Here is a 24,890-nt window from a genome sequence, read left to right as displayed (position 1 = left end):
GGGGGTGTGGGCAGGGAAATGTCAACGGAGCGGCGGGGGGTGAGCCGGCATTGGCGCAGCCGGTAGCCAATCAGGGGAGGAGTAAAACCTTACATTTGCATAAAGCGTGACTTAGAACAGAGTCGCCTTTGATTGGTGCCGCCTGTCACGTGGGTGCAGCTCCTGAATGGACTTTTTTTTTCCTCTTTCCAAACTTGCACTTTAGTGCGAGAGTGACCGTTGGTGATCCTTCCGCGCCTAGAAGGTCAAAGAGTCCCTCCCTCCCTACCCGCCCCGTGAAGCCCGAGCGGCGCCCGGGGACTGGGGCAGCCTGGGAGCGGCTCCTGTGTGAGCCGCTTCTTTCCGTGCACCGTTGGCCGTGGTGGCCGGTGGGTGCGAGGGGTGGGCGAGCGGCGGGCGAGCGGCGCGGAGGGATACGTTGTAGCGCGGCTCGGTTTGAATGCGTGAGGCGGCAACGGTCGCTGTGGAGGCGCTGGGGCGGGCGTGAGGGGACGCGGGGAGGCTGGCGGTAAGATGGGGGTGTGGGGAGAGATGGGGGCGCTGGAAGGGTGTCTGAGGGGGTGTGGGGACCGTGAGGGGCTTTGGGGTGCGCTGGGAGGTGGTGCTGAGGGAATTGGGGCGCCCGGGGGAGGGGGTGAGGCCAGGGAGGCCCTTGGGCCCTGGGAACGACCGGGGTTGGGCGCTGCTCCCTGCGAAAAATGCTCTGTCTTAAAGCTTTCCAGTTACTATTAACCTGCTAATACTTGCTGCAGTGTTTAAAGAAAAACTATTGCAGTGTGATGGTGCTTAACACATGAAGTTTAATAAAGAATAAAAGCACAGCCTTGTACTTCCTTACTCGTGAAGCGCTTCCGTTGCAGGTTTACATTGCGTTTTTCATTAAAGGGCTTGCGCTTTGTGGCCTTTCTGTGCAGCTTTCTGGAGAGCTGGCTGTCCACCACGCTCTTAATCCTTTGGTAGCAGTTTGAAGCGATAACAAACTCTTGCTCTTCCCAAATACCTATTAAAATCTCTTGTTCTTTTTGACAGGTGTCTCTAATTACAGGAGAGCCAAGGCTGGTTGAATGCTTCTTAAAATAAGTCACTAACAATGCGCAGACGATCCATGAGTAAAAATGCCCCCTTGGAGTTTAAAGCAAACGAGAGTAGATGCGCTGAAGAGAAGGACGAGGCCTCTTTCCCTGATCTGCCGAGAGACCAGAAGATTTGCAAAGCGATTAAATCCAAAGCTGTCAAGGCATCCAGGAAGGAGAATTTACCTGATGGGAACCAGGCACAGCCGCGGAAACGCACCCGGCGATACAGCAAACGCCTGGAGAAGGAGTCGGACCACGACAAGGAGGGGTTTGGCAGCTGTCAGGTCCCTGAAGGCTGTTTTGGGACACCAGAAGGGGATGTGCTGGGTGAACCTCCCTTGCCTTTGAACAGTAAAGACAACTTTGCAAGGTGTGGACCTGGTTCTTTGGGGGATGAATGCTACTTGACACCTAATAGGGACAAAGCAGAAGAGAAATCTGGTGGGGGAATAGCAGAGAAAGCGAGGAAAACACCCATCGATTTTGCAACTGTAACAATTGGTGAATTTGGGATTACTCAAGAGAGTTTTACTAAACCATCTATAGGTAAGGACAGAGTAACTTCTCAGAGGGACACCTGGAAGCCACCTAATCCAGCTTTCACTTAGGTCAGGTTCTTTTATTTTTCCTCTCCTGTCCCTATTTCAGGCAAGTCTCCATCTTCATTAAAATTTAGACGAAGATCAACCATTGGAGCACGAGGGTCACCAGAAAATAATACACTTATTCAGTTCATTGCCCAGCAGAGAATCAACAGGCAAAAAGCTGCTTTCACAGAGGTGAGAGTCTGTCTCAGGTATCTCACGTGTCAGTTTGGTTCCCCACAGGAATCAACATACACTGGCAGAAGGAGAAGACAAATCTCAGGAAGAAACCAGAAGGAATAACCATGGCCTTAGTTGAGTTGGCTTCTCTTGGATACCTGACTTGAGAATAAGGGGATGTTAGAGGGTTTGTTGGCGTAGAGTCTGGAGTCTTTTCTCCATATTTAGCCTGCTCGTATATTTTATCTTTGTTTAACATAAGCTTTACTCTTCTGCAGTTGCCATGCTTGATTTTTGGCTAATGGAAGTTTTGACAGTTCGAAGTGAAGTGAATTCTGGATGTGGTCTAGAGGGACAGATTATGAAAGGCAGATTTCTTGATACAGTTCCTTCTTGCGTGTTTTTACCATACAACTAAGATTGCAGCAGATTAAATACAAGATTTGTTTGAGTTCGTTTTATGCCAAAGTACAAATACAAAGGGATAAAGCGCATGTCATCTTGGGGAAAAAAAGTGTCTCATGAGGTTAATTTTGTTTTAACAGGTTAGTCCTTTTAAACATGAAAATGTCAGATCGTTGAAGGAAAAGATAAATGCCTTTCAATCATCTTTTACATTAGAAGAAGAAGAAGGGGAGACTGGCTTCTCTGGACTGTCACAAGTGACTGGTGCTTCCCAGGAAACAGGCTGTTGTGAGTTGATTGCATTTCTGGTCAATGATTTGCTTTAGGTCCAAAAGTATGAAACTACAAACACTTAATATAAAAACCACTTAATATAAATGTTACTGTGGTGTTGACATCCTTAATGAAAATAGGAAGTATTGCAAAAGCAGGAGAGGACAGTGCTGTGGAAACTGTGAGAAGATGATAGTGTAAAACTACAATGTTTCCTTCTCCAGTACTGGTGGTCTCAGTAACTTTTATATGAAAATAATAACTTGCTTTGTTTTGAAGATTTGGTAATGTTATTTTCAAAGCAGAACTAAAAAGTCATGTGTTTTGTTCTTCCTGCCTAGAAAATTACCTCACTTTTTCAGTCTCACCATCCTTTTGGTGAAGAGACACAAAAAGAGCATTCATGGAAAAATCTGAAGTTTGTCTTTGTGGTTTGTTGTTTGATTTTTGTTTTCTTTTTAATTGTTGCAGCTCAGGACAAAGCACCTTTTACAAAACAGAACCTGGATCAGTGGAGTGAAGAGTTCATGTCAGACAGCAGTGGAGCTGATTTGAAAGACAGTTTAAGACACAGTTTGACCAACAGCGTCAAGTCTGATACCAAGATCTGCACCATCTTGTCTTCATGCCAAAACGTGACTGTCACTGACCCTGCTGCTGTGGATTCAAAGGTACTTACATGAGTGAGGGCAAAGAACATGGAGAAAACATGTGTTGTGTGGGCGTGTGTATAAATAGATGTTACAAATGTATATATAATCACGTTACTTTTTCTCTAGGAACGGGTTTGTAAGCAAGACAGTCCTATTGAGTCATTGAAGGCTGGTCAAATTGGAGATACCTTAGAATCAGACCATGGTAAGAGCATTCATGACTATTATAATCTTTGCTATGTTCTTCCTTTAGAGAATACCTTTTCTTTTTTCCAGTTTACATGGATGAGAGAGAAACTCTTACGTAAAATGTCATTGCCTTCGTGCAATGCTCCCTTTTTACTTTTGTACAGAATCCCAGAATATCAGGGGTTGGAAGGGCCCTGGAAAGCTCATCCAGTGCAATCCCCCCATGGAGCAGGAACACCCAGCTGAGGTTCCACAGGAAGGTGTCCAGGCGGGTTTGAATGTCTGCAGAGAAGGAGACTCCACAGCCTCCCTGGGCAGCCTGGGCCAGGCTCTGCCACCCTCACCAGGAACAAGTTTCTTCTCAAACTTAAGTGGAACCTCCTGTGTTCCAGTTTGAACCCATTACCCCTTGTCCTATCACTGGTTGTCACTGAGAAGAGCCTGGCTCCATCCTCCTGACACTCCCCCTTTAGATATCTGTAAACATGAATGAGTCCCCCCTCAGTCTCCTCTTCTCCAGCTCCAGAGCCCCAGCTCCCTCAGCCTTTCCTCACACGGCAGATGCTCCACTCCCTTCAGCATCTTGGTGGCTGCGCTGGACTCTCTGCAGCAGTTCCCTGTCCTTCTGGAGCTGAGGGGCCACAACTGGACACAATATTCCAGGTGTGGTCTCCCCAGGGCAGAGCAGAGGGGCAGGAGAACCTCTCTGACCTACTGACCACCCCCTTCTAACCCACCCCAGGTACCATTGGCCTTCCTGGCCACAAGGGCCCAGTGCTGGCTCATGGTCACCCTGCTGTCCCCAGCACCCCCAGGTCCCTTTCCCCTACACTGCTCTCTAATAGCTCATTCCCCAACTTACACTGGAACCTGGGGTTGTTCCTGCCCAGATTCAAGACTCTACACTTGAATGAAATAGAACAAGGGCAATTTTTCCCTGCCCAACTCTGCAGCCTGTCCAGGTCTCTGGATGGCAGCACAGCTTCCAGTGTCAGCCACTCCTCCCAGCTTGGTGTCATCAGCAAACTTGATGACAGTCACTCTATTCCCTCATCCAAATCATTGATGAATATGTTGAATAATATAGGCCCCAGTACTGATCCCTGAGGCACTCCACATTATATTTCATGTTGCTATTACTAAAGTCTCCTCGCTTTTACTTCAGTCTTTAATTGTCGTATCTGTCTACTTGCTCTAAAGATTTCCATTTTGATGACATCGTTGGGGATGTTGGAAGTAATGTGTCAGATCTAAGCAGAAAGAAAGTTAGTTTTGCAGAAGAACCGAGCCTGGAAGCATTTGATGACAGCAAGGCACCTGGCACACCACTGCAAATGGGCAGCGTTCCCTCAAACGAACACGGACACAGTTGCTCCCGTCTGCCGTCTATATTAAAGAAAACGCCAGTGAAGCAACTAACGGAGAATGCAAAGGTTGGTTCACTGACTTCTACAGAGTTACAACCCTAAGGATGCACGTTTATGCATTTAGAAAACAAGCAGTTTCTTAAACAATAGGACTGGTTAATAAATGTTGCTTACACAAAAATTATTTTCACTTTTGCTTTGAACAATGGCAATATTTGAATGAAATGGTGTTGAATAGATGGTTGTATCACTTAAATTTGATAGAAATCCTCGAACGATGCAGTCGATGGAGGAGAAGGTGAATCTCTCACAGTCTCCAGTTGTGCAGAAACCTTTGAAACGTTGCAAACAGGTCAGATTCGCCTCTTGTTTTTTAAATAAGCAGAGTATTTTGTGGGATTATAATGGTTTGCTTCTTTGCTAAATCTGAAGAATGATATGCAGTAACCACCACTGAAGCAGCTCACATGTGGCATTCTACTGTGTGAAGTGGAAATTAATGTTTTCTAGTCTTCTATTTTCTTTCTTCCTTAATTCTTGACAGTGTAGTAAAGCTATACTGAAAATCCTGGTTGAATCTATGGTACATGTAAAGGTGGTATTTTGCTGTTTGGCTGGGGGGAGTGATTTTTAAGACCCATAAAAAGTCTTTGCTCTGAGAGTTTCAAGTTCAGCAAACAGTCTGTGTATTTTATTACAACAGAGGAAACTGGAGGACAGAGCTCCGAAAAGCCAAAGAAGAGAAGAGTTACTTTTGGAGAAGCTCTAAGCCCAGAAATATTTGACGAAACTTTGCCTGCAAATACTCCATTGTGCAAAGGAGCAACACCCATCCGACATCCAGGCTTACAAAGAATTGACTTCGATTGCAGTGATGTAAGTCCTTGGGTTTTTCGGTGTGTTTTTTGTTTTGTTTTTAGCTAGAGAAACAGCCTCTTAATCTCTATGAATGCTCAATCTTGGTTGAATTTTTTCCCCAGTCTGCTTGCTTTTGAAAAGAATTCACTAAAACGTTAAAATCCAGTCTCCTTGAAGCTTTAGGATGGCATTGAGAACTTTTGCTATGTGAATTCTAAATAGGGTTTTGACCTGTAGGGCTACATTTAAGGTTGAGTACTAGTAGGCCATGAAATTTTATTGCCTTGGCTTATTCATATACTTTTGAGACTCTATTTCTTTCTGCCATATATAGCAAATGAGCTGCCATGTTCTTTAAGGAAAAGAAAACAAAAAAACCCCACAATTGCCTGGCCGTTCCAAACACTAATGGACAGGGTGTTTTCCAGTATATATCTGGTACAATGTATTGCTATAATACCTACTTTTTGTTTCAAGGAATGTGGTGAGCCTCCTCAAGAGTTAGTGGAGCTCTGTGTTGCTGCAGACGACCTCTCACCTGTTGACAATGCAGAAGGTAACCCCATCTTGGGTTTTTGTCATGACATAATGCATCTTTCTGTATCTGAAAACTGTAAAAGCTGTGTAAGTGCTAATTATTTTGTTAACAAATAAGTTTTGTTTTCTTCTGTTTTGTGAGGCAAGCTCTTAAGTTTGTTTTATCTTGCTGTGTTTAATAGTCCTTCATGCAGAAAACATTACTCAACACTAAGATGGCTAAACATGCTCTGTATAATGTTAGAATTTATTTGGGTGATTTCCTCTAATGTGGTTAATTTTTATTAACTTCATATTCTTATTTTCTTCATATGCAATAGCAGAAACTGACAAATCTGATGTGATAACAACTTGTTCTTCTACTAGAAGGAAGGTAAGTTTCTTTAGTGATGTTGATTAGTTCTTTTTGGTTAAGTTTTTTAACTTCTTTGGGTAGAATTGTTGGGTTTTATGCCTCCTGTAAGAGTTTTTACTGTCCAGGTCTCTGATGGCAGCACAGCTTCCAGTGTCAGCCACTCCTTCCAGCTTGGTGTCACCAGCAAACTTGCTGACAGTCACTCTATTCCCTCGTCCAAATCATTGATGAATATATTGAATAATCCCGGCCCCAGCACTGCCCCCTGAGGCGCTGCACTGGGTCCAGGCCTCAACTGGACTCTGCCCCATTGCCCACGACTCTCTGGCTTCTTCCCTTCAACCAGTTTGCAGTCACCTCACTGCCCGCTCATCCAGGCCCCACTCCCTCAGTTCAGCTGTGAGGATGCTGTGTAGACTGTGTCAAATGCCTCACTCAAGTCAAGGCAGATCACGTCCACCGCTCTGCCATCATCCATCCATCTTGTTATGTCCTCATACAAGTCAATGAGGTTGGTCAAGCACGACTTCTCCTTGGTGAAGCCGTGTTGACTGCCCCTAATGACCCTCTTATCCTTGGTGCGATCTCAAGGCATATCAGGGATAAGCCGTTCCATCAGTTTCCCAGGGATGGAGGTGAGTCTGACCAGTCTATAGTTACCTGGGTCCTCTCTCTGGCCCTTTTTGAAGACTGGAGTGACATTTGCTTTCCTCCAGTCCTCAGGCACCTCTCCCGTTTCCCAACACTTGGCAAAGATGATGGAGAGCGGTCCAGCAATGACCTCAGCCAGCTCCCTCAGCACCCGTGGGTGCATCCCATCCGGACCCATGGATTTATGGATGTCCAGATTGCCTGACTGCTCCCTAACCCAGTCCTCATCAACGCAGGCAAACTCCTCCATTGTGCTGCCTTCCTCTGGGGCCTCAGCGGTACGGGATCCTCAGGACAGCCTCTGGCAGAGTAGACAGGGACCAAGAAGGCATTCAGTAACTGCCTTCTCTGTATCTCCTGTTACCCACCTCGTTCATCAGTGGGCCTACCTTGCCTCTGCTGTTAGTTTTATCTGCCACGTATTGGAAAAAGCTCTTCCTGTTGTACTTGACCATTACATTGTGCTCTATTGAATCTTCTCAATCTTTTCAGAAAAGAAGACGTGCAAGCTATGAGAAAAGAAGAACGAAAAAAGTAAGAAAATCTTTATATGGGGAAAGAGAGATGGCTTCGAAGAAACCTCGTCTCACACCTATCCCTGAAATTCCAGAGGTTTTGTATACCAGTGGGGAAAGGAGAGTGACGCGCAGCATGAGTGTTCAGCTCTCTCTGATTTTCTGAAGTGAAGGTTAGTATTAGATTCTTACATTCTCTCAAGTGCTGTTGTCTTCTCCCTCGCACTTGTATTTCCTTATGAATTTTCTGGTTAATTTGTACTTGGAGATCAGATCAAAACAAAAAAAAAAGCTTGTAAATCTTTACTGTATATAACATTAATTTAAAAACATTAAATTGGCTAAGGAAAATGAAACATTTATCATACAATAAAGCTGTATTTCCTTTCTGGACGTTTCCAGTCTTCAGTGTATGTGTATTAAATACAGTGTGCGTTATTCATTAGTTGACCTGTCATCTCACTGGTTTCATTTTTCTAGTTTGAGCAATTAATAAAGAGTGGTGACTGTAGGTGGTTACTTCAACACTTGCTGTTGCTTTCATTTTTCATACTGTTCTGTTTCAGCCCTAGTGAAGTACCCATGCCAACTTGAAGGAAATAGCTTTCTGCTGAAAATGATCTCTTCTGTGACCTTGTTTTTAACATAATTGATGCGGAATAAAATACTTTATGTACTTGGCTGCTTTTATAAAGCTTGAAAGCAAACAGAACAGTTTCATTTTTATGCCATGTTTTCTCTACAGACATTATTTTTTCCCAAGGCAAGAACTCCTAAGGCAACTTGAAAGAAACTTCTCCGCTTAAATGCTGTTCATCTTATGCTACTTCAGGAACAGTACTGAAGTTATCAAAACAGTCTCGTTGGTGTTTTATTTTTGGGGCTTGCTTTTGTGTCACAATGAAAATGTTGTATTTGGAAACAGAATGGCAACAGTTCCTTGGGTTGCACCTTGTTGTGACAGCAGTGTGTTGGCTTACCAGGAGAGGGCAGTCTGACATGAGGTTTTATGGTTGTAACTGAATTCGAAAGTAATGTACAAAATCTTTGAAGAGGTATTAGGTAAGGTTAAAATCTAAGGCTTCTTGAGATTAAAGCTAATAATAGCTGCTCCTTCTATCATTCAAAAAAAAATCAAAACAGCAAGTGAACAATGCACTGAGGTTAATCTGGAAAAGTGAAATGCTTATGCAATGAATGCCGATATGACTAGTTGAAAATCACATTGTGCTCTTGAACAGAGCACTGCAGTTGCAGCTGAGATGTTAGGGTTTACCTAACAGGGTTTAGACATCAAATCTAGCAGTGAGCGAAACCTTTGGAGACCGTGGGTGTCGGATACTGAATACCAGACCTGAATAGTCAGGTCAAGTAAAGAGTTGTCTTGGAGGAAGAGGCGGTGAACTAGCTAGAGGGCTTAATCTGAAACGCTGCCCAGAATGTGCTGTTTGTGGTGTTGCTGTCCTGGGCATCAATCACGGCAGCACTGGAAGGGAGTTCTCCCATGAGGTTTCTTGAGTGGATAGGCTAAGTGCACTTTATATGTGAAGTGTAAGTAGAGTCAGCAATAGAAGAGCAAGGGTAAGGAGAAGAAAACGAAGCTTGGGTTCTCCTCCCAGCACAGCTTGGTTGAGAAGGGTTGTTAGGAATTATATGTAGATCATAGAATGTCCCGAGTTGGAAGTGACCCACAAGGATTGTCGAGTCCTACTCCTGTCCCTGCACAGGACAACCCCAAATTCACACCATGTATCTGAGAGTCTTGTCCAAACGCTTCATGAATCCTGTCAGGCTTGGGGCTGTGGCACCTCCCTGGATGCTTGATGGCAGTTTGCATGAGGGTGAGGTTGGAACCTACAGAGAAATAAAGAAGTTGCAGTTAATGGGACTTAATCTGGAGAGAACTTGAGACAAGTCTTCAATTATGCAGAAGGTTGTTGTAAGGGAGTGGGGGTGATAATCTGTTCTCCATATCTGTACGGAACGGGACAAGAATAAATGTTTAAATTATAGAAAAATGTCTCTGTTAAACATTAAGAAAAAGTCCCAGCAGCAGAGATAGTTGAGCACAGGAATACTTCGCCTCGGGAAGTTGTGGAATCTCCATCACTGGAGGCTTTTAAGAGCAGATTAAACAAATATCTGTCAGGAATGACATATGATCCTTCCTAGAGGTAAGGATAGGGCCTGGATGGCCTCCTGAGGTCTCTGCTGGCTGTGTTTTCTGATTGCTAGAGATTAGGATTGCGAGAGGTGATTTGGGACTTGCTGAATCGTTAAGACCTGAGATAGAATCTGTTCTGGAGTAGGGATCCGGAGAATTGCGCACACTGGGGGCCATTCAGCATGGGAAGAACCTGGGGAAGCTGGGACAGAGCTCTTCATGCAAGGCCAGCAAAATGGTTTGAGTATTGAAACATCCAGATCTCACGAGACTCACTGCTCTTCCTCGGGAGAGTATGTCTATGGACTCCCGAAATAGTGTCACCTCCAACTTGGTACCCTTGCTGTTGCAGAGGAAGTGTGAATGGTGCTGTTCCATTTTCAGATCTGCCTTTCTAAAGCTGAATTAATGTTGAATGACCAGCAGGATCCCTATTCAATCAATAGAAGCACTTTCTGAAGTGATCCCTTGTCTTCATTGCCATGTTGGGGTGTAGGAATTAAAATAAAGGTAGATTGTGTGCAGTGCAGACAGGTGTCAAGTTAATTGCAGCGCTATCCGGAGTGGATTTGAACAGTTCTGTCACATGCGGTTAGCTTAGTCACTGTGATACAGCCTGAGGCTTTACTCGCAAAGTCATTAGACAGAAGAATGCACCAAGTCAGCAGTGTAAGACTGAGTTGTTTTAGTTTGCGCAGTCTCCGTGTGAAGATGGGTATTTGGAGCCTTCCCTTTGAGTCGCTATTTTGACTTTTTTTGTGCAGTACTGAGCTCCACGTCAGTCTGTGTATTATAGTGGCATCTAAACAGACCCATCATGTGGGCCAGTCTCTTTCACCTCTCATTTACTTTTCTAAAGGGAGGCTTCTTCTCTCTTTAGAGACTTGTTATAAAGATTACGTCGTATTTAAAGGTACTTCACTAGCGTTAAGTGCTGTATTGTATAGACTTTAAATGGCTTCAAGTGTGGTAACAGCACTAAGTGTGTATTGCTGAATAATTGCATTTAGCAGATTGCCATGTAATTATCATGTGCTGACTGACATAGAGGACAAGCGGAGGGTCCTAGAAACACTGATTGTTTTGCCACTCTGTGATTATGATGTTGTTAATAAGTAAGAGTAATTACATAGCATTTCAGCTTATTTTTCTCTATTCACTTCTGACTAATTGGGTAATAGAAGGGGGTAGTGAAGCACAGAAGTGGCGCATATGAATTTACCTGTTGTGTGTTCATCTAGTCCAGTTGCTGTTTAGAAATGCACTGAAATGTTTGTACTCTACTCTTCCTCTAGCACTCCCATAGCTCAGTTAGACCTGGAAAGTCTTTAGTGATGAACTGACCTATGCACGAAGAGCAAACAGAAAAGCATTGTTAGATCTATGTACAAGGAAATGGAGAGAGGGGGAAAAAAGCCGTTGGAGTATGCCAAGTGTAGCTTAAGCACACAGGAGTGGGCAGTGAAAGAAATCTCATTTTCAAGCTGCTAACAGGTAGGTAAGCAATGGAACCAAATCTAAAAACAAACTGTAACGTGTAGTTGCGGATTCCTTCAAATAGCACTTCTTTAAAATCAGGAGGTAAACAGTGCAAATCAAAATGTTCTAACTTGAAATAAGGTCTAATTTCACTGTGTCCCCGTGGAAAAAGATGAAGTTGGGCCTGTGACTTATAGACAAGAAGGCTAATGTATTAGTTTTGTAATTAAGTCCTGTAAATTGTGCATAACAGAGCAATTAACTACTTTAACCAAGCTTTGGAGGGGGGAGAAGAAAAACCTGTGTGCGCTGGGAATGAGGGCATGGAACATATTCTCTAACTCAAACCTGAAAAACCTGGTGTTAGTCTTGGGTTCTTTCCAGTGACCCCTTGACTCCCATTTTCCTGCCCCCTGCGCAGCTTTGGAACTGGTCAGCCATTTTTGTTTTTGGAAGGGAGAGGAGACAGATATAATGAATGGCTTTTATTGTGCAATATTTCAAAACCTTTTTGACTGCATTCAGATGGGATGGAAAATGTTCTACCCTGCGCTGCAGCCAAAACAAACAAGACATATTCCCTAAACCTGGATGTGTGTTTCACTCAAACTGGCAGTAGTTAGAGCTCTACTCTTAAACAAGAATTTAGTTTGACAATTTTTAGGCCTTGTTCGGCTGAATGTAGCAGCCAAAGAAAATACTTGGGAAAAAATTAAATAATACATATATTTACAGCTTGCAGGTGGCATTAATTTTTGTGGTTCGTAGTATTTAGTTGTAAGAATCCGTGTAAGTTGGGGTATATTGTAGATTAAAAAAAAAAATCAAATCTTGATTGTCTTCTTTTTTTTAAATTAGTTTTTTTTATGAGAATAGGCATTCTCAAGGAAAATACATTTTATGTAGCTCCCTGATGGGTGATAAATAGTTGTGATTCAAGGCTTTAAAAGTTTAGGGTCCACCAAGAAACTGAAAATTCTACAAACACAAGACCCAGCAAACCAGCAGTAAAACCTCCTGACAGAAGCCTGCGCTGGACTGGCTGCCAACTTCACTCGAGTTCGGGTTAAATGCCCTCTTTATGGTGCAGGATTACCGCTGGCTTTCGGCATTGCCAATCAGATCAGTGAAGACCTTGGTGTAACCTAGATAGGTCACGTTGTTCAGCATGTTTTAGAGCAACCATATTTATCAATAATAAATTTAATTTAGCCACCTACGCCCATAGGCCTCCAAGTGTTGTAACAATGAAGGACTAAAACTATATCTATCAAAACAGACACCACGTCTGGATGACGCCCACCCTGCAAACAAACCTTTTATTCCTCACAATCCCACCCTGCAAGCACAAATCCCTTTGAAAAAATAATATGCAAAACTCTTAATGTTTAAGTAGATTTGTGATTAAATAATTAAAGATTACAAACAAGGTATCTCAAAGTCTGAACCGAAGTTGCAAGAACAAATAGTGATCGTTCCTGGAAAGCCGTAATGATGTAGTAAACGAAACAAGCTGGGAATCAAAAACCTGGGCTTTTTATTCCCTCTGTGGTCTGGGTTTGGTTTTGTGCTGTTCTTGAATTAAGTTGTTACTCAGTTTCCTTGCTCTTTGTCTTTCATTTATTTGCCAGCGGCTGTAACATCAGGCTGGAAAATACGGATCTAATATCACCATCCATTAAATCAAGGGAGTTATCCTGACGATACTTCTGAAGCCACGCTTCACTGTCATAAATAACCTGCCTATGTCACACAAATGTTTGGACAAACAAATGCACTTAGGTCCATGGTTAGGAGGTCAGTAATGCTGAGTTTTGGTACTAAATAATATTCACTAATGCAAATCTAGTAAGGTTGTAAGGGAACTCATGTTTGAACTGTGACTTGGGTATGTTGAGTACCCTCGTGTGTGCTATAGAGGAAAAAGTAATCGTGTGGGTACAAATATTAATGATGAATAAAAAGGTCATTTTACTCTGAAGGAAAAAAAATTCCTAAGTGCCCATGGTGAGTTTTGCAAGGAAAGCTTTGTGAGGTTTATATAAGGTAGGTAATGTACATGTAGCTTATCTTAATGTTAAGCATTACATAATACAAGCTATGGAATATAAGCCTCAAATGTTCACTTTACATTTGGTTTTGCCTGTCTCCCACTGCTTCTCACAGTAGACAGAGGCCTGTGGTACCTCGCTGAGTTTTCCTGCGTCGCTGTGTTCCACTGCTGCGGGTTTGGAGGTGCTGCCCTCTGCTCTGCCTTCTGCCCTTGCTTCTGCCTTCCTAATGCTTCCTTGTGCTTCATACACCGATGTCTGACTCTTGCCAGTCACCAGAATTCCAAGTTGGTTCACAGAGTATGAGTTTGCTGATGACACCAACAAAGATGCTGAAGGGAGCGGAGCATCTCCCATGTGAGGAAAGGCTGAGGGAGCTGGGGCTCTGGAGCTGGAGAAGAGGAGACTGAGGGGTGACTCATTCATGTTTACAGAGATCTAAAGGGGGAGTGTCAGGAGGATGGAGCCAGGCTCTTCTGGGTGACAACCAATGATAGGACAAAGGGCAATGGGTTCAAACTGGAACACAGGAGGTTCCACTTAAATTTGAGAAGGAACTTCAGCATGGTGAGGGTGGCAGAGCCTGGCCCAGGCTGCCCAGGGAGGTTGTGGAGTCTCCTTCTCTGCAGACATTCAAACCCGCCTGGACCCCTTCCTGTGGAACCTCAGCTGGGTGTTCCTGCTCCATGGGGGGATTGCACTGGATGAGCTTTCCAGGGCCCTTCCAATCCCTGACATTCTGGGATTCTGTGATTTTTAATAGGGCCACAAAAAACCTCAGTCACAGCCTCATCTGCGGAGTTAAGTGTCTTGGAATGGCACCTTTATGTAAGAGTTAAAGAAAATGCTAAGGCTATAGGCAGAATTAGAGATGTGGTTTCATATTGACACACAGAATAGCCAAAGCCTTAAATTGTTCCTCTTCCATTAGCAAAGAAAATAACTGCTTCTGAATATTTCTTTCTCTCTCATTCCACCAAGGATCAGCAAAGGCCAGGGACTTGGGGTGGTAGCTGAGGAGAAGTCTTAAAGTAAATCCTAAAACTTTCCGTTTCCATATTTTTAGCCTGCCTTTCTTCTGCTTTCAGTATTGAATAGAGCGCAACTAGTATGACCGTGCCAAAAGCTGTTTAAACAATATTAAGATGTTTTCTTCAATCTTCTCCCTAGGAAGATACTCTTTTTCGAGAGGAATGTTTTCCCTGGAGCATTACATCATGAATTGGTTCAGTTCTTGGAGTAAGAAATTGGACCAAATGGTGGAGAAGGTCTCCAGGGGAAACATACTTATGCTGTTAAGTATTCCCACCAGAAAGCTTAGAAACCGCTTACATATTACCATTCTGTCCACATTTAGCCTTTCACCTTACTGCAGCTGAACAGAGGGAAGGGGGGTGGTTTGACTTTCTGAAGGAAACTTGAACCTTCTTTGTTTTTGTCATTACATTTTCCCCCGCTCTCAGTGTATCTTGTGAGCTGAACTCTGGTCATGGAATGTCTCATTTCTGACAGTAACGCTGCAGAAAGATGCGTTTGTTTTGTGTGCAAACTGTTAATGAAATCTTAATTATCAAAGCTTCATTGGAAACTCTGAATGTAGGGGTTTTGCTGGGGATTAAAGTAAGAGGAACCTCTGGGAAGACTAAGAGGATGGAGGGACTAGGGTGGATTAATGGGACAGCAGCCATATGAACAACGTCTGAGCTGCAGCAGGATTGTGTTTCCTTTGTGGACGGACTGGTTCCCCATCAAACATGGAGGCACTTGATATTATTTCCTATATTGTATGAAAATCTCAGAACAAGGAGAAATATATTTCCTTAAATTTAGTACTGCAGATCTCAAATTTATTTTTTTTAATACGGCAGCTCAGCTTTCAAATAATAATTCTACAAAGGTCTGCATTTTGTTTTGCAGACGGTTAAGGACCTAAAAGCATGTTTCAGGTGTAAGTTGAATTTGGACAGTTTTGAATTGTTCATCTTTAATTCACACACTTACCTTACAGGATATAAAATGAGGATACATACCACTGTAATACAACTTAGAAGAACAACATCCTGGACAAACACGTTCCAGGGCAGGACACTTGGTGGTTCATGTGTGGCTTGAATTGGACCATGGAGCTGAATTAGAAAGGAGCCGCCTCTGGTACTTGTGAGTCATGTTCCCACCAGTATTTGGGGCAAAACATGTTCTACTCCCCAGATTTGTTTGATGGGAAAACAGAGACTTTTTGTATCCCAAATCTTTCGTTTGGTGCCTTCAGTCGCTCCCTAGAAAAACAAAACCAAGCAAAAGCTTAATTTAATTTGGTTCTCTTACTCAAAGGGTAGGATACTCCACAACCACAAGAAGCTGAAGAGAAGGCCAAGCCCTACAGATGCTTTCTCTATTCCTATTTGATATCTAATCTTTCTAAAAAGTGGGGGTTTTTTTAGAGAAAAGAAGTCACAGGCAGACTTCAACTGTTCATAACAAGAAGGACCATTAAGCTGGTCCAGCTGCTGAGGGACTGGCACTAAAATTGGTGACTGGAAATTGGCACAGGGTTGTAAAAGATTTCTGCCAAAACATTTAAATTATGTAATCATATTAAATGCACACTAATTACACTGTGCATATTATTGCTACATACAGGTTATGAAACCGTTCCATAACGAACTGTACAGTAGATAATGCGAGATTGTGAGAAGAGAGACGGTTCTGAATCGCACTGGAATCGGTGGAAATACGCGTGCTGGCTGCAGTGGGTTCCGGATGAGAGCATACAAGTGGTACTGTGTTATTCTAATGGGGAAAAAAAGGCTCGATTGTATGAGCAGCACTTGGACCTGTTGGCCAGAGCCCTGATGCAACCAGCCCTTTGGATGTTTGATTTCTGCCATAGAACAAACGCAGCCAAGTCGGTGACAGCGCCAACTGCAGCCATCGGCAGTTCCAGGGCTGCTGGGGCCTCCCTTGTCCCAACGCTTTCAATTCACAAACTCATTCCAATGCAGAAATTGTCCTTTGCAGCAGACCCTTTATTTTCCATGTCTCCCAGAATATGTGGCTCATAATACACTTCCGCTTAAGAATTCTGAACTCATGAATATTCAGTAGAACGGCCACTTTATCTTCCTGCTGCTGTTAACAAAACCTAAAAAGATATATTTACTTTTGCTTCCTTTCTCAGCCATTTTTTCACTGCAGAACAAACTCTTAAAAACTGATTGCACCAGATGATTTAGCGGTGTGGCCAAATAGTCCCTGCTTGATGAAGATGGATGGTCGCTGTATTTGGAGCAATAGTAATTAAGACTCCCATGGCAAGCAAGGAAAAATAACAAATTAATCTAAGAAGAGCTTATGGGGAAACTCTTAAATAGAAAAGTGTTCTTAAAATCCAGAATTCCACAACACTAGTAAAATCTTTATTAAAGCTCACAGAATTATTACAATTCAAATTGTTTTTACTGTATTTGTTTTATATTTTGATATTTGCACACTTTTCATTTTAAAAATGTAGCAGAAGCGTCAAATCTGGATTTTTCAAGGCAGCCACTTCCAGTTAAATCGCAAGATTTCCTTACAATTAGATGAACTATATTCATAGTCTATTTTTAATAGTCTTTTTTGCTGATACATGCAGATGACAAAACGTCTTTGTATCACAAGAACGCTTCATTTCTAGATGGCATTTTCTGTCTTGGTCGGGAAAACCTTCTCAAAATACACTGGAAATAAAGACCGCATGGTCTCATAAACATTACAAGGACTCTTAGTCCTGAGCTTGTCCTGCTCCTGACATTCCAGAGCTCTCTTGATATTGCACAAGTCCCTTCCACATGTGTAAAATGAGATGCCCACCTCTTGAAGGAGGAAAGTGCATTTACAGCGTGCAAAATCTTTGATATGATCACTGAGCTATTACTGGTTTTAACTATTTCTATACTGATTCTATTTCTGGGTATGGAGGTGGAGCATTTAGTGTCTGCTGGTCAACAGCATCAATGTTGCTGCCGTTCAGGTGCGAATGACTGAAAAAGCCCAAATGATTTAATGGTGATGCTACTTTTAGAAGAGAGGTGGCTCGCTCAGCCTTTTAAAGTCTTTAAGATAATGTCTTTTATATCTATGATTGATTTATTTGATATTTATGCAGTTGGCAGTGGGATTTGAAATATAACATAAGCACTTCCTGAGATGTCAGTACTCCGATGTTAGTGGTCTGAACAAGGATGTAATTCATATCTGCAGGTGCTTACTCTGGTATCAAACACTTCAATAACATCATGCTTGTGGAATCCGGCACTCCCCAGTGTCCCATTTGTATCCTGATATGCCCACGTCTTTCCTATGTGTGTTTTTCTTTCTTAAGGAGCTCTCATTTCCTTCAATAGGATATGTTTTATTTCATCCTTTTTCCTGCATTTACTCATATTAATGTCACCGCATTCACTGGTAATAGCTCGGCTTGGAAATAACCCGTATATCCCTGAAAACACTGAGCCTGAAATTCAATGCCTGAGATACTTTATTAAGAAAGAATAGATGTTTAAGTGAAGGGAGGTAATAATTTCTTTTCGGACTCCTAATTTGATGTCGCCTGTTAAAGGTGCATCAGGCATGCTCAGCCACAGCCTCATGGCCTCTGCATGGCTCTGTTACGCAGCACTCGAGAGCCCTGGGACCCACGTTGTCTGGAGCTTTTCTACTAAACGGCCATACCATTTGAAACTGGGTGCTGTCAGAGGAATTTACACCTCTCTCTAAGATAAAGAGACACCTTTCAGGCTTCTCTTAGGAGAATTTCTTCCAAATGAAAAGGACAGAGTCAGGTGGTGGGTTCTTGCCCGCGAGCAGATTTTGGGAAGGGTCTCCTCATGGTGCTTGGATGAGCTGACACTTTTGGGACTGAGAGGGAGTTTTGCTTGTGCTGTTTGTACAATTGAACATTATCTTTTTGGAACTCCTTTCCTGCGTCCCTTTCTCCTATTTTGCTCCGTTTATGAACAGTATGAGTTAAGCTTACAATAGATAGTAGTCCATTCACTTGCTTTGGAAGGCACGTTTGCACATTTTGTGGGATCTCTCTGAAACGGCGTTGTCCCTTTTCCAGGTGCTTTATAGACGTGAGTCTTAATAAGCCTCCTGTAGACAGGGAAGAAGTATCTGCCATGGAAGGACTTGAGACTGACGCAGGTTACAGGGTTGATTACCAAATGTGACAGTGACAGGAGGGATCTCAGAAGCTCCAAAATGCCACAACAAGTTTTAAGTTAGGAGGCCACTTTGGAGAAGCATTTTGATTAAATATACTGGCGTCTTCAGTGCACAAAATCTTTATTTCCTGCCATTATCTTGGTACGATCACGAGTGCCCTTTGGATTATTTTTATGGATGTGCTCATCAGCTGTAGCTTTTCCCATCCCTGGGGGAATTTTCCTGCCCTGGAAAGCTGAATTTCACAATATCTAGTGGCAAGTAGATTTCTTTTCCAGCTGGTAAGCAGTGCAGCACCAGAGTCTCTGGTTACCAGTGCTGTACTTGGGGAAAGCTTACAAGCTGTAATCTGTTTGAACAACTCGCTTGGCTAAGTTAGTGCTCTGTTGTAAACTCACATAGGTGACCCATCAGGGAAGTTGCAACAAGCAGAAATGCTGCAGAAGGTCTTGCTTGCAACCTGAGCTACTTCTTCTACAAGGTCTGTATGTGTACATTTTACTATAACACCAACCTAAGCTCAGTGTTTGTTTGCAGCATGAAGTGATACATGTTACTAATCTTCAACTGGTGGAGTAACCCCACATTTGCACTGGAAGTGACCCCATTCATTTTTATTGCCGCAATGTTTATATGGCTGCGTCACATAGATTTTCTTTCTGAAACATTCTTGCATTAGGCTGCATGCAAACTGCATTGATTTAGCGATAATCCTTGCCGCGTTAGGCTGACTTTGTCTGAGACTTTATTCTTCTGTTGTGGTTTAGATGTACATGAAGGTACAAAGTGTGAATAAGGCCAGGAGAAAATAAGCTCTGTAAAGAAGCTTGTGGCCCTGTTAGGGTTTTGACCGTCATTCAACGAGCCATGCGGTAACAAAGTCAACGCAGATAAAACAGCCACCATGTTCCAAAAGCACTGGCTCCTACTACTTGCAATAAAAAGAACCATTTTAGCTTGAGCTGTGACCCAGAAGGTAATTTCTCTAGTTCAATATAATGGAAGACAACAGTGCAATTATGCTGAACCACGCTATGGGTTGGTATGATGAGAACGCCCTTGTAAGATCTGAGAAGCACAATCTATTGGGGCATGTAAGATACCTAAAACCCCACAGATGGGGACCGGGAGAGGCGTACAGTATTCATGTTATTTCACTCTCACAGTTTATAAATAGCAAAAATGCAATTTCCTGCTTTCACTCAGGGCAGCTGCAAGTCACAGTGGCCTGTGGCAAATGGCCAGTTTGACTCACGATTAAGCCCAAGTGCCACATGCATCTTGCCTGCTGCAGCCAAAGCTGTTCTTCAGCAACGTGCTTAACATCTCACTCTGTCTTTCTCAAATTTCTCCCCTCTCCTCATCACCATACAGCTTGGGTTTTCATTTTAAGCGTTTTCATCTATGATCCAGCCTAGAAAACGTGATTCTCGGCTACCAGCAGGTGGGGACGAGGAATACAAGACTTTAGCTCTACTGTAGAGGAGGAAGAAACAAAACAAAGAGGAGTTAATTTCTTCAGCAGGTGGAACAAGTCTCCTTGCCTGAAGAAGTCTATGTTCCTATCCTCCCTTCCATGTAGCTTCTTCTTGCTCTTCAAGCTTTTTCCTTTTAGCTGGCAGGACTTCAGTTAATCCCTCCAGAGAAGTAAGCAAATGCATTTTGTTTTGTTTTGTCTTTATAGTGTTTCGAATATCCTAGAGCTTCTCATTCTGGGAGAGGACAAGTTTTCCCTTCACAATTCCTTGCTGGATGTGCTGAAGGGAAGCAAAGAAGTAAACAAGTGCAGAAATGAAACGTTAGTGATTGCCAAGGGTGCGCCCTTCCGCTGTGGGGTGCTGCTGAAAGCCGCTCCTAAACCAGCACATCCCTGCAGACAAAGCTTCTCAAAGATTTAGCAGTTACTACGCATAGAGAACCTTGCAACATCTTTGACTTCCGCCCTTTCAGACAGATTTAACCAGCAATGCATGCAGAGAAATCTATACACACGCATAGGAATCAGTGACATAATGATTAGATGACTGTGATGAACCCAAAACAGATTCAAAAAATCCACAAGTTTGTAACTCCCCCTTTCACAACAGAAGTGGCTGTAACTCCAGATATGCTGAAATACAGAAAGGAAATCGCTATATTCTCATTTTCTCCTTTTTCTGGCTGAATTTTGTGGCTATGTGGCATTGTGGGTGCCTTTCCACAAAGGAGGGGCATGGCAAGGCCACGAGCACCTTCCAGACACAGGTGCGTGGTGATCTGATTTGTCACCTGTGGGCAGGCTGGGCCCATCCCCCCTGATTTCAGTCTCCTCCTCAGCACTGGCTCTGAACACAGGACACTTTGCACATGGTAAGTTCTCTGGGAGGATTTTCCTCTTAAATTACTTTTTCTATTTATATTTTCTCTATTTCTGTGACCTAAAGAGTGTAGCTTGATGCCTGAAGGCAGGAGGGGAGAAGCTGAAAGCCTTGTGGTATTGGGGTGCTGTGCGGGGGACAGGATGTCACCCCGGAGCTGGCTCAGAGCAAACCCTGCTCTGTGCTTGGGAAATGGCTGTGGTGCTGCTTTGTGTGCAAAGCTGTGGTTTTAGACAACAGTCATAATTCTTGTGTTCTTCCCACCATGGCTCTGCTCCGTGGTCTGAATGGTGTGGCTCTTTGGCTTTTCAGGAAATCTGTTCTTTGAAGTGATTTTTCTTGGCTAAATAACTCCTGAAATAAAAGACAAGGACCCCGGTTCTTATAGCAGCGTTACCCTTACCCTGCTTTGAGTTTCACTTGGTTTCACCAGGCTTAGTTCCTTGTTGGGAGCTTGTAGAGGAACAGTGAAGTTTTGCTGCCCTGGCAGTTAAAAAACTGCAGTGCGAAGTACTCTTAGATATTATCCACAGCCACTATGAGCTCTGGGCTATCTCTCAATAGTCCCTGGGCTTGTCTCCAGGGATTTTGCTCCAGTTACAGTCCTGGTTTAACTCCCCTTGGGCTCAGTCTCTCCTGCTGCGAGCTCTTTCCTTCCAGAGCAAGCCACGTTCAGATTTTCCTTGAATTTCAATCTGAGGTCTCATTTCAGTCTCCTTGCAATTAGGACAGCAGCGTTTTGGGGTGCTTAGTCAATGAAGATATAAGCTAAAAAGACATTGAGCTTTGAATGTATTTTAAACATGAATTTGAGCTTTGGAGGCCTCCATCATGTGTGCTGTGAATCACCAGCTGCAAATGGGTCTGTTACTTCAGATTAGAACATGGTCCTTTGAGGGGAGGGAAGCAAGCAGGTACACATCTTTTGAAGAACAACGTTTTACAAAAAAAGGTTTATTATAACTAAGCAACTATATATCTAGGAAGTGAAAATAATGAAGTAGAAGCTGATCCAATGTTATGCAATTGTTAACTTCAAATGTAGCCGGTAAACCACAGGTAGTATGTACCTGTCCTTAACTCTCTGCATACGCAGGAGCCAGATACTAATAAATGGGAACAGCCTTTTGTCACTTTACAATACTTATGAAACCTCTAAAAAGCCTATAGATCTCAAAGGAGCGGCGGCAGAGAAGGCTTTATTTCCCATGATGGTCTGTAATGAAATGGCAGCTCAGAAGTTTCTAATGGATCAGCTTTGAAGGCCTCAGTGTCGCTCCCAGCTCTGTAGGGAAGGACTCGTGTGGTTATTTCGTCCCAGAGAACTCCTGAGGACACATTTTCTGGTCTTGTTTGTAGTACCATGCCCAGAACAATGCACAAAGTTGTGTTGCGTTTTCTTACAGTCGTCCACTTCTCACTTTCGTTTCTCTCTACATCAAAATGATTGGAATGAAGTTGGTGGGTACTCCCCTTTGGTTTGTTGTGCCGCGCGGAGGCACAGACACGCTCCTGCGCTGGATTTCAGCAGCACGGCTTCCCTACCATCATATCGGTGCAGTCAAATGGGCAAAAACTAGAACACTTAAGTAGAAGTGCTGAAGATACTCCATCCCTACTGGTGTTACCTGCGTGTTCTTAAAGAGCGTAACGTGATGCTGCTCAGTGATAGATGTTTCAGCTCAGCTCCTGAAAGCCATAGAGCGGTGCTGGCGTGATGCGTTGCTCAGACTAAGTAGTCCTCCCGCCTAACCGGTACGTTAGTCTGAGCAGAGCGGTTTGCTACTGGGACTAAACTGCTTCCTGCGACAGCAAGTTTTTAGAACTAATTCAAGTGTCTCTGGACAGTTGTATTGTGCCATGTGGACCTGACTACCGTGACACAGGGCAAGCTAATTCACCTTTCTGTGCATCTCTTTTCCATTTCACCCTTTGCCTGTTCCATGCCTGGTTTTATAATGACTTAAACACGTGCTTAACTTTATGCACTGTGTGTAACCCTACTGATGTGCATAAATCTTGTGAGAACAGGGCTTACATATGTGCTTCAGTAAATTATTCGGTGCATAAACTCAAGCACATGGGTACGTTTTCACAGGTTTAGGGCCCCGGATGCAGGGCAGGATGGTCTTTTACTGTGTGCCTGGACAGTGAAATTTATCATAGCAGGGAACAAAACCCGTATATAAATGAGTGCAAGGTGTCCGCCAGCACAAATCCAGTTGCTTTAAATTGCAAAGGTGGAAGTAATCTTTGAGGATGGGGAGGGGTGGAGGGCAATGAGAAGTTATTAAAAGCAGAAGAGATCTCAAGGAACCCAACTTCGTTTCATTCTTATGAAGAAGCTTTGAATACAATAGGGAAAAAGCATTGGGAGTAATTATCCAAAATGGGTGGCATAAATCCGAGCAGAAAGTAATACATCAGTTTTAAAGCTACTCATTTCAAACTGTGAGTTAGATTTATTTGACCTGCATTTGGGAGCAAATATTAATGAAAGGGCGAAGGCAGCTTATGGCTCTTTCAGTTCTTTCATTTCCCACTAGATGTCTCCGGTGTAAAAACTAATTATGAATGTTCTTGATTTAATTTGGAAAAAAAATTAGATGAAGTTTTTTTTTTTATTATTTCTTTCAAAGTCTTGTGCTGTTGTGCAGCTTAACCCTTGATCTTTCTGCAGTAACTACTTCAGCCTCAAGTGTGCAAAGAGGTCGCTTAGAAATGATGCAGTTAGTGGAATACTTGTTATTTTTTAATAATGAGTTGTCCGAGTATTATGAGAATCAGATCTTTATTCCCACCAATTCCGTGGCCGGTATCTGTAACGTGTAGTCTGTGAAACTTCCCTGGGTTTTTATGTATCGCTATATTGCTGCATTTGAATTGGGACTCCTGTTGGAATTATTCTTGTCAAGAGCAGCTTCATGAGAAAAAGGTTCTGGGTTAATCTGCAAAAATTGTTTCTTTTGTCTCATTTACTGTTCGTCAAAATTAATGGGACTCTAAATAGATATCAAGATCCACCCGTGCGGATTCTGGGCTTCATCCTAGAATAAAGCAGAACTTCTGTTGGTGTTTTTCTGTTGCCTGCTGATGAGAAGCTGTTAGAAATGCACCAAGTGGGGTAGCAGTGGTTTGGTATTGTAGTCATTGAACTGTTCGCACTTCATTTAAAACAAGTTGGATTAATTTTTCTTCCCTTTTTTTGTTTCTAAGCATGGATCTTGGTCCTGTCTGCATGACGTTTGCAGCCCGCTGCTGTCTGCTGAGTGTCTGTCTGCAGAAGACGAGACAGTTTGTGTTTGGAAGAAGCAAAAACCCATCTCCACGCGTGACGTTTTTGCGGTAAGGACCAAAATCAAAATGTCAAGCTTGAACTAAAGTGTAGTTAGTTCCGTTCTTGTAGACCTGCGGTGATGTCTTTGCTTTACCGTTGTGTGCATATTTTCCTAGTCCAAGTTGACAGATCATCAGCGTCTGTGATGAGGTGTGAAATTTGTCCATTGAGTTTGGCCTGTAATGATGATTTACGTTCTTAGGGATGATCTTCAAGGATCCTGGGCTATTTTGGAGACTCATTGTTGAAACATTTTCATTAGCACCGATGGGGCTGTTATTACGGGGGTTTCATTGTCCTCATGTCAATTATTAGCTTCAGCAGAAGAAAATTTAGATCAGTAGAAGACATTTCTGGAAACCTTCATCTTTCTTTCCTGCACCATTTCAGTGTTTAGCTACAAGTGTGTTCAGTAGTTACAGATTTGAGCAAGACCCGAACAGTTTGTCAGCGTCAGAGCCAGAGCTGGAGCTCAGATGCTCCTCAGGCCATAGCAGGTTGGTCACAGCTCCTCAAAGGGGACGTAGGGACGTACAAATTCAACAGCTGTTTTATTGTCCTTCTCAGTCCCCTCTTACACTTGGCTGTGCTTTCCCAGGATAGACGTGCCATTAAACACAGTGTAATCACTGGCACAGCAGGTGTATTGAG

At 43.1% G+C, this 24,890-nt stretch overlaps 1 protein-coding gene across 6 annotated transcripts; it reads left to right on the top strand.

Annotated features, from left to right (window-relative positions):
• Positions 1-291: 291 nt before the first annotated feature.
• CDCA2 (cell division cycle associated 2) lies at positions 292-24,218 on the top strand. 6 transcript variants are annotated; one of them, XM_071799302.1, is made up of 13 exons: positions 430-508; positions 1,030-1,622; positions 1,725-1,855; positions 2,386-2,533; positions 2,990-3,189; positions 3,298-3,376; positions 4,561-4,793; positions 4,992-5,079; positions 5,431-5,603; positions 6,063-6,141; positions 6,443-6,495; positions 7,621-7,816; positions 24,119-24,218. In XM_071799302.1, the coding sequence occupies exons 2-12, from the start codon at positions 1,091-1,093 to the stop codon at positions 7,807-7,809; spliced, it is 1,905 nt and encodes a 634-aa protein (XP_071655403.1). In that variant the 5' UTR covers positions 430-508; positions 1,030-1,090; the 3' UTR covers positions 7,810-7,816; positions 24,119-24,218. The 6 variants fall into 6 exon arrangements, with proteins under 6 accessions (XP_071655401.1, XP_071655403.1, XP_071655402.1 ...); XM_071799301.1 differs by lacking the exon at positions 24,119-24,218 and adding an exon at positions 11,103-12,059; XM_065856695.2 differs by lacking the exon at positions 24,119-24,218 and adding an exon at positions 8,210-8,319.
• Positions 24,219-24,890: the final 672 nt, after the last annotated feature.

This window comes from Patagioenas fasciata, chromosome 26, assembly GCF_037038585.1.
Source record: "Patagioenas fasciata isolate bPatFas1 chromosome 26, bPatFas1.hap1, whole genome shotgun sequence".
In the NCBI taxonomy this organism is placed as follows: Eukaryota; Metazoa; Chordata; class Aves; order Columbiformes; family Columbidae; genus Patagioenas; species Patagioenas fasciata.
Note: the sequence above shows the minus strand (reverse complement) of the source record. Positions and strands in the feature narration are given on the sequence as shown.

Coding starts and splice junctions, on each gene's coding strand:
- CDCA2 (XM_071799302.1), top strand. CDS start 1,091: ATGCGCAGACGATCCATGAGTAAAAATGCCCCCTTGGAGTTTAAAGCA. Junction 5,080..5,430: donor CTTTGAAACGTTGCAAACAG/GTCAGATTCGCC, acceptor TTATTACAACAG/AGGAAACTGGAGGACAGAGC. Junction 6,142..6,442: donor ACCTGTTGACAATGCAGAAG/GTAACCCCATCT, acceptor CATATGCAATAG/CAGAAACTGACAAATCTGAT.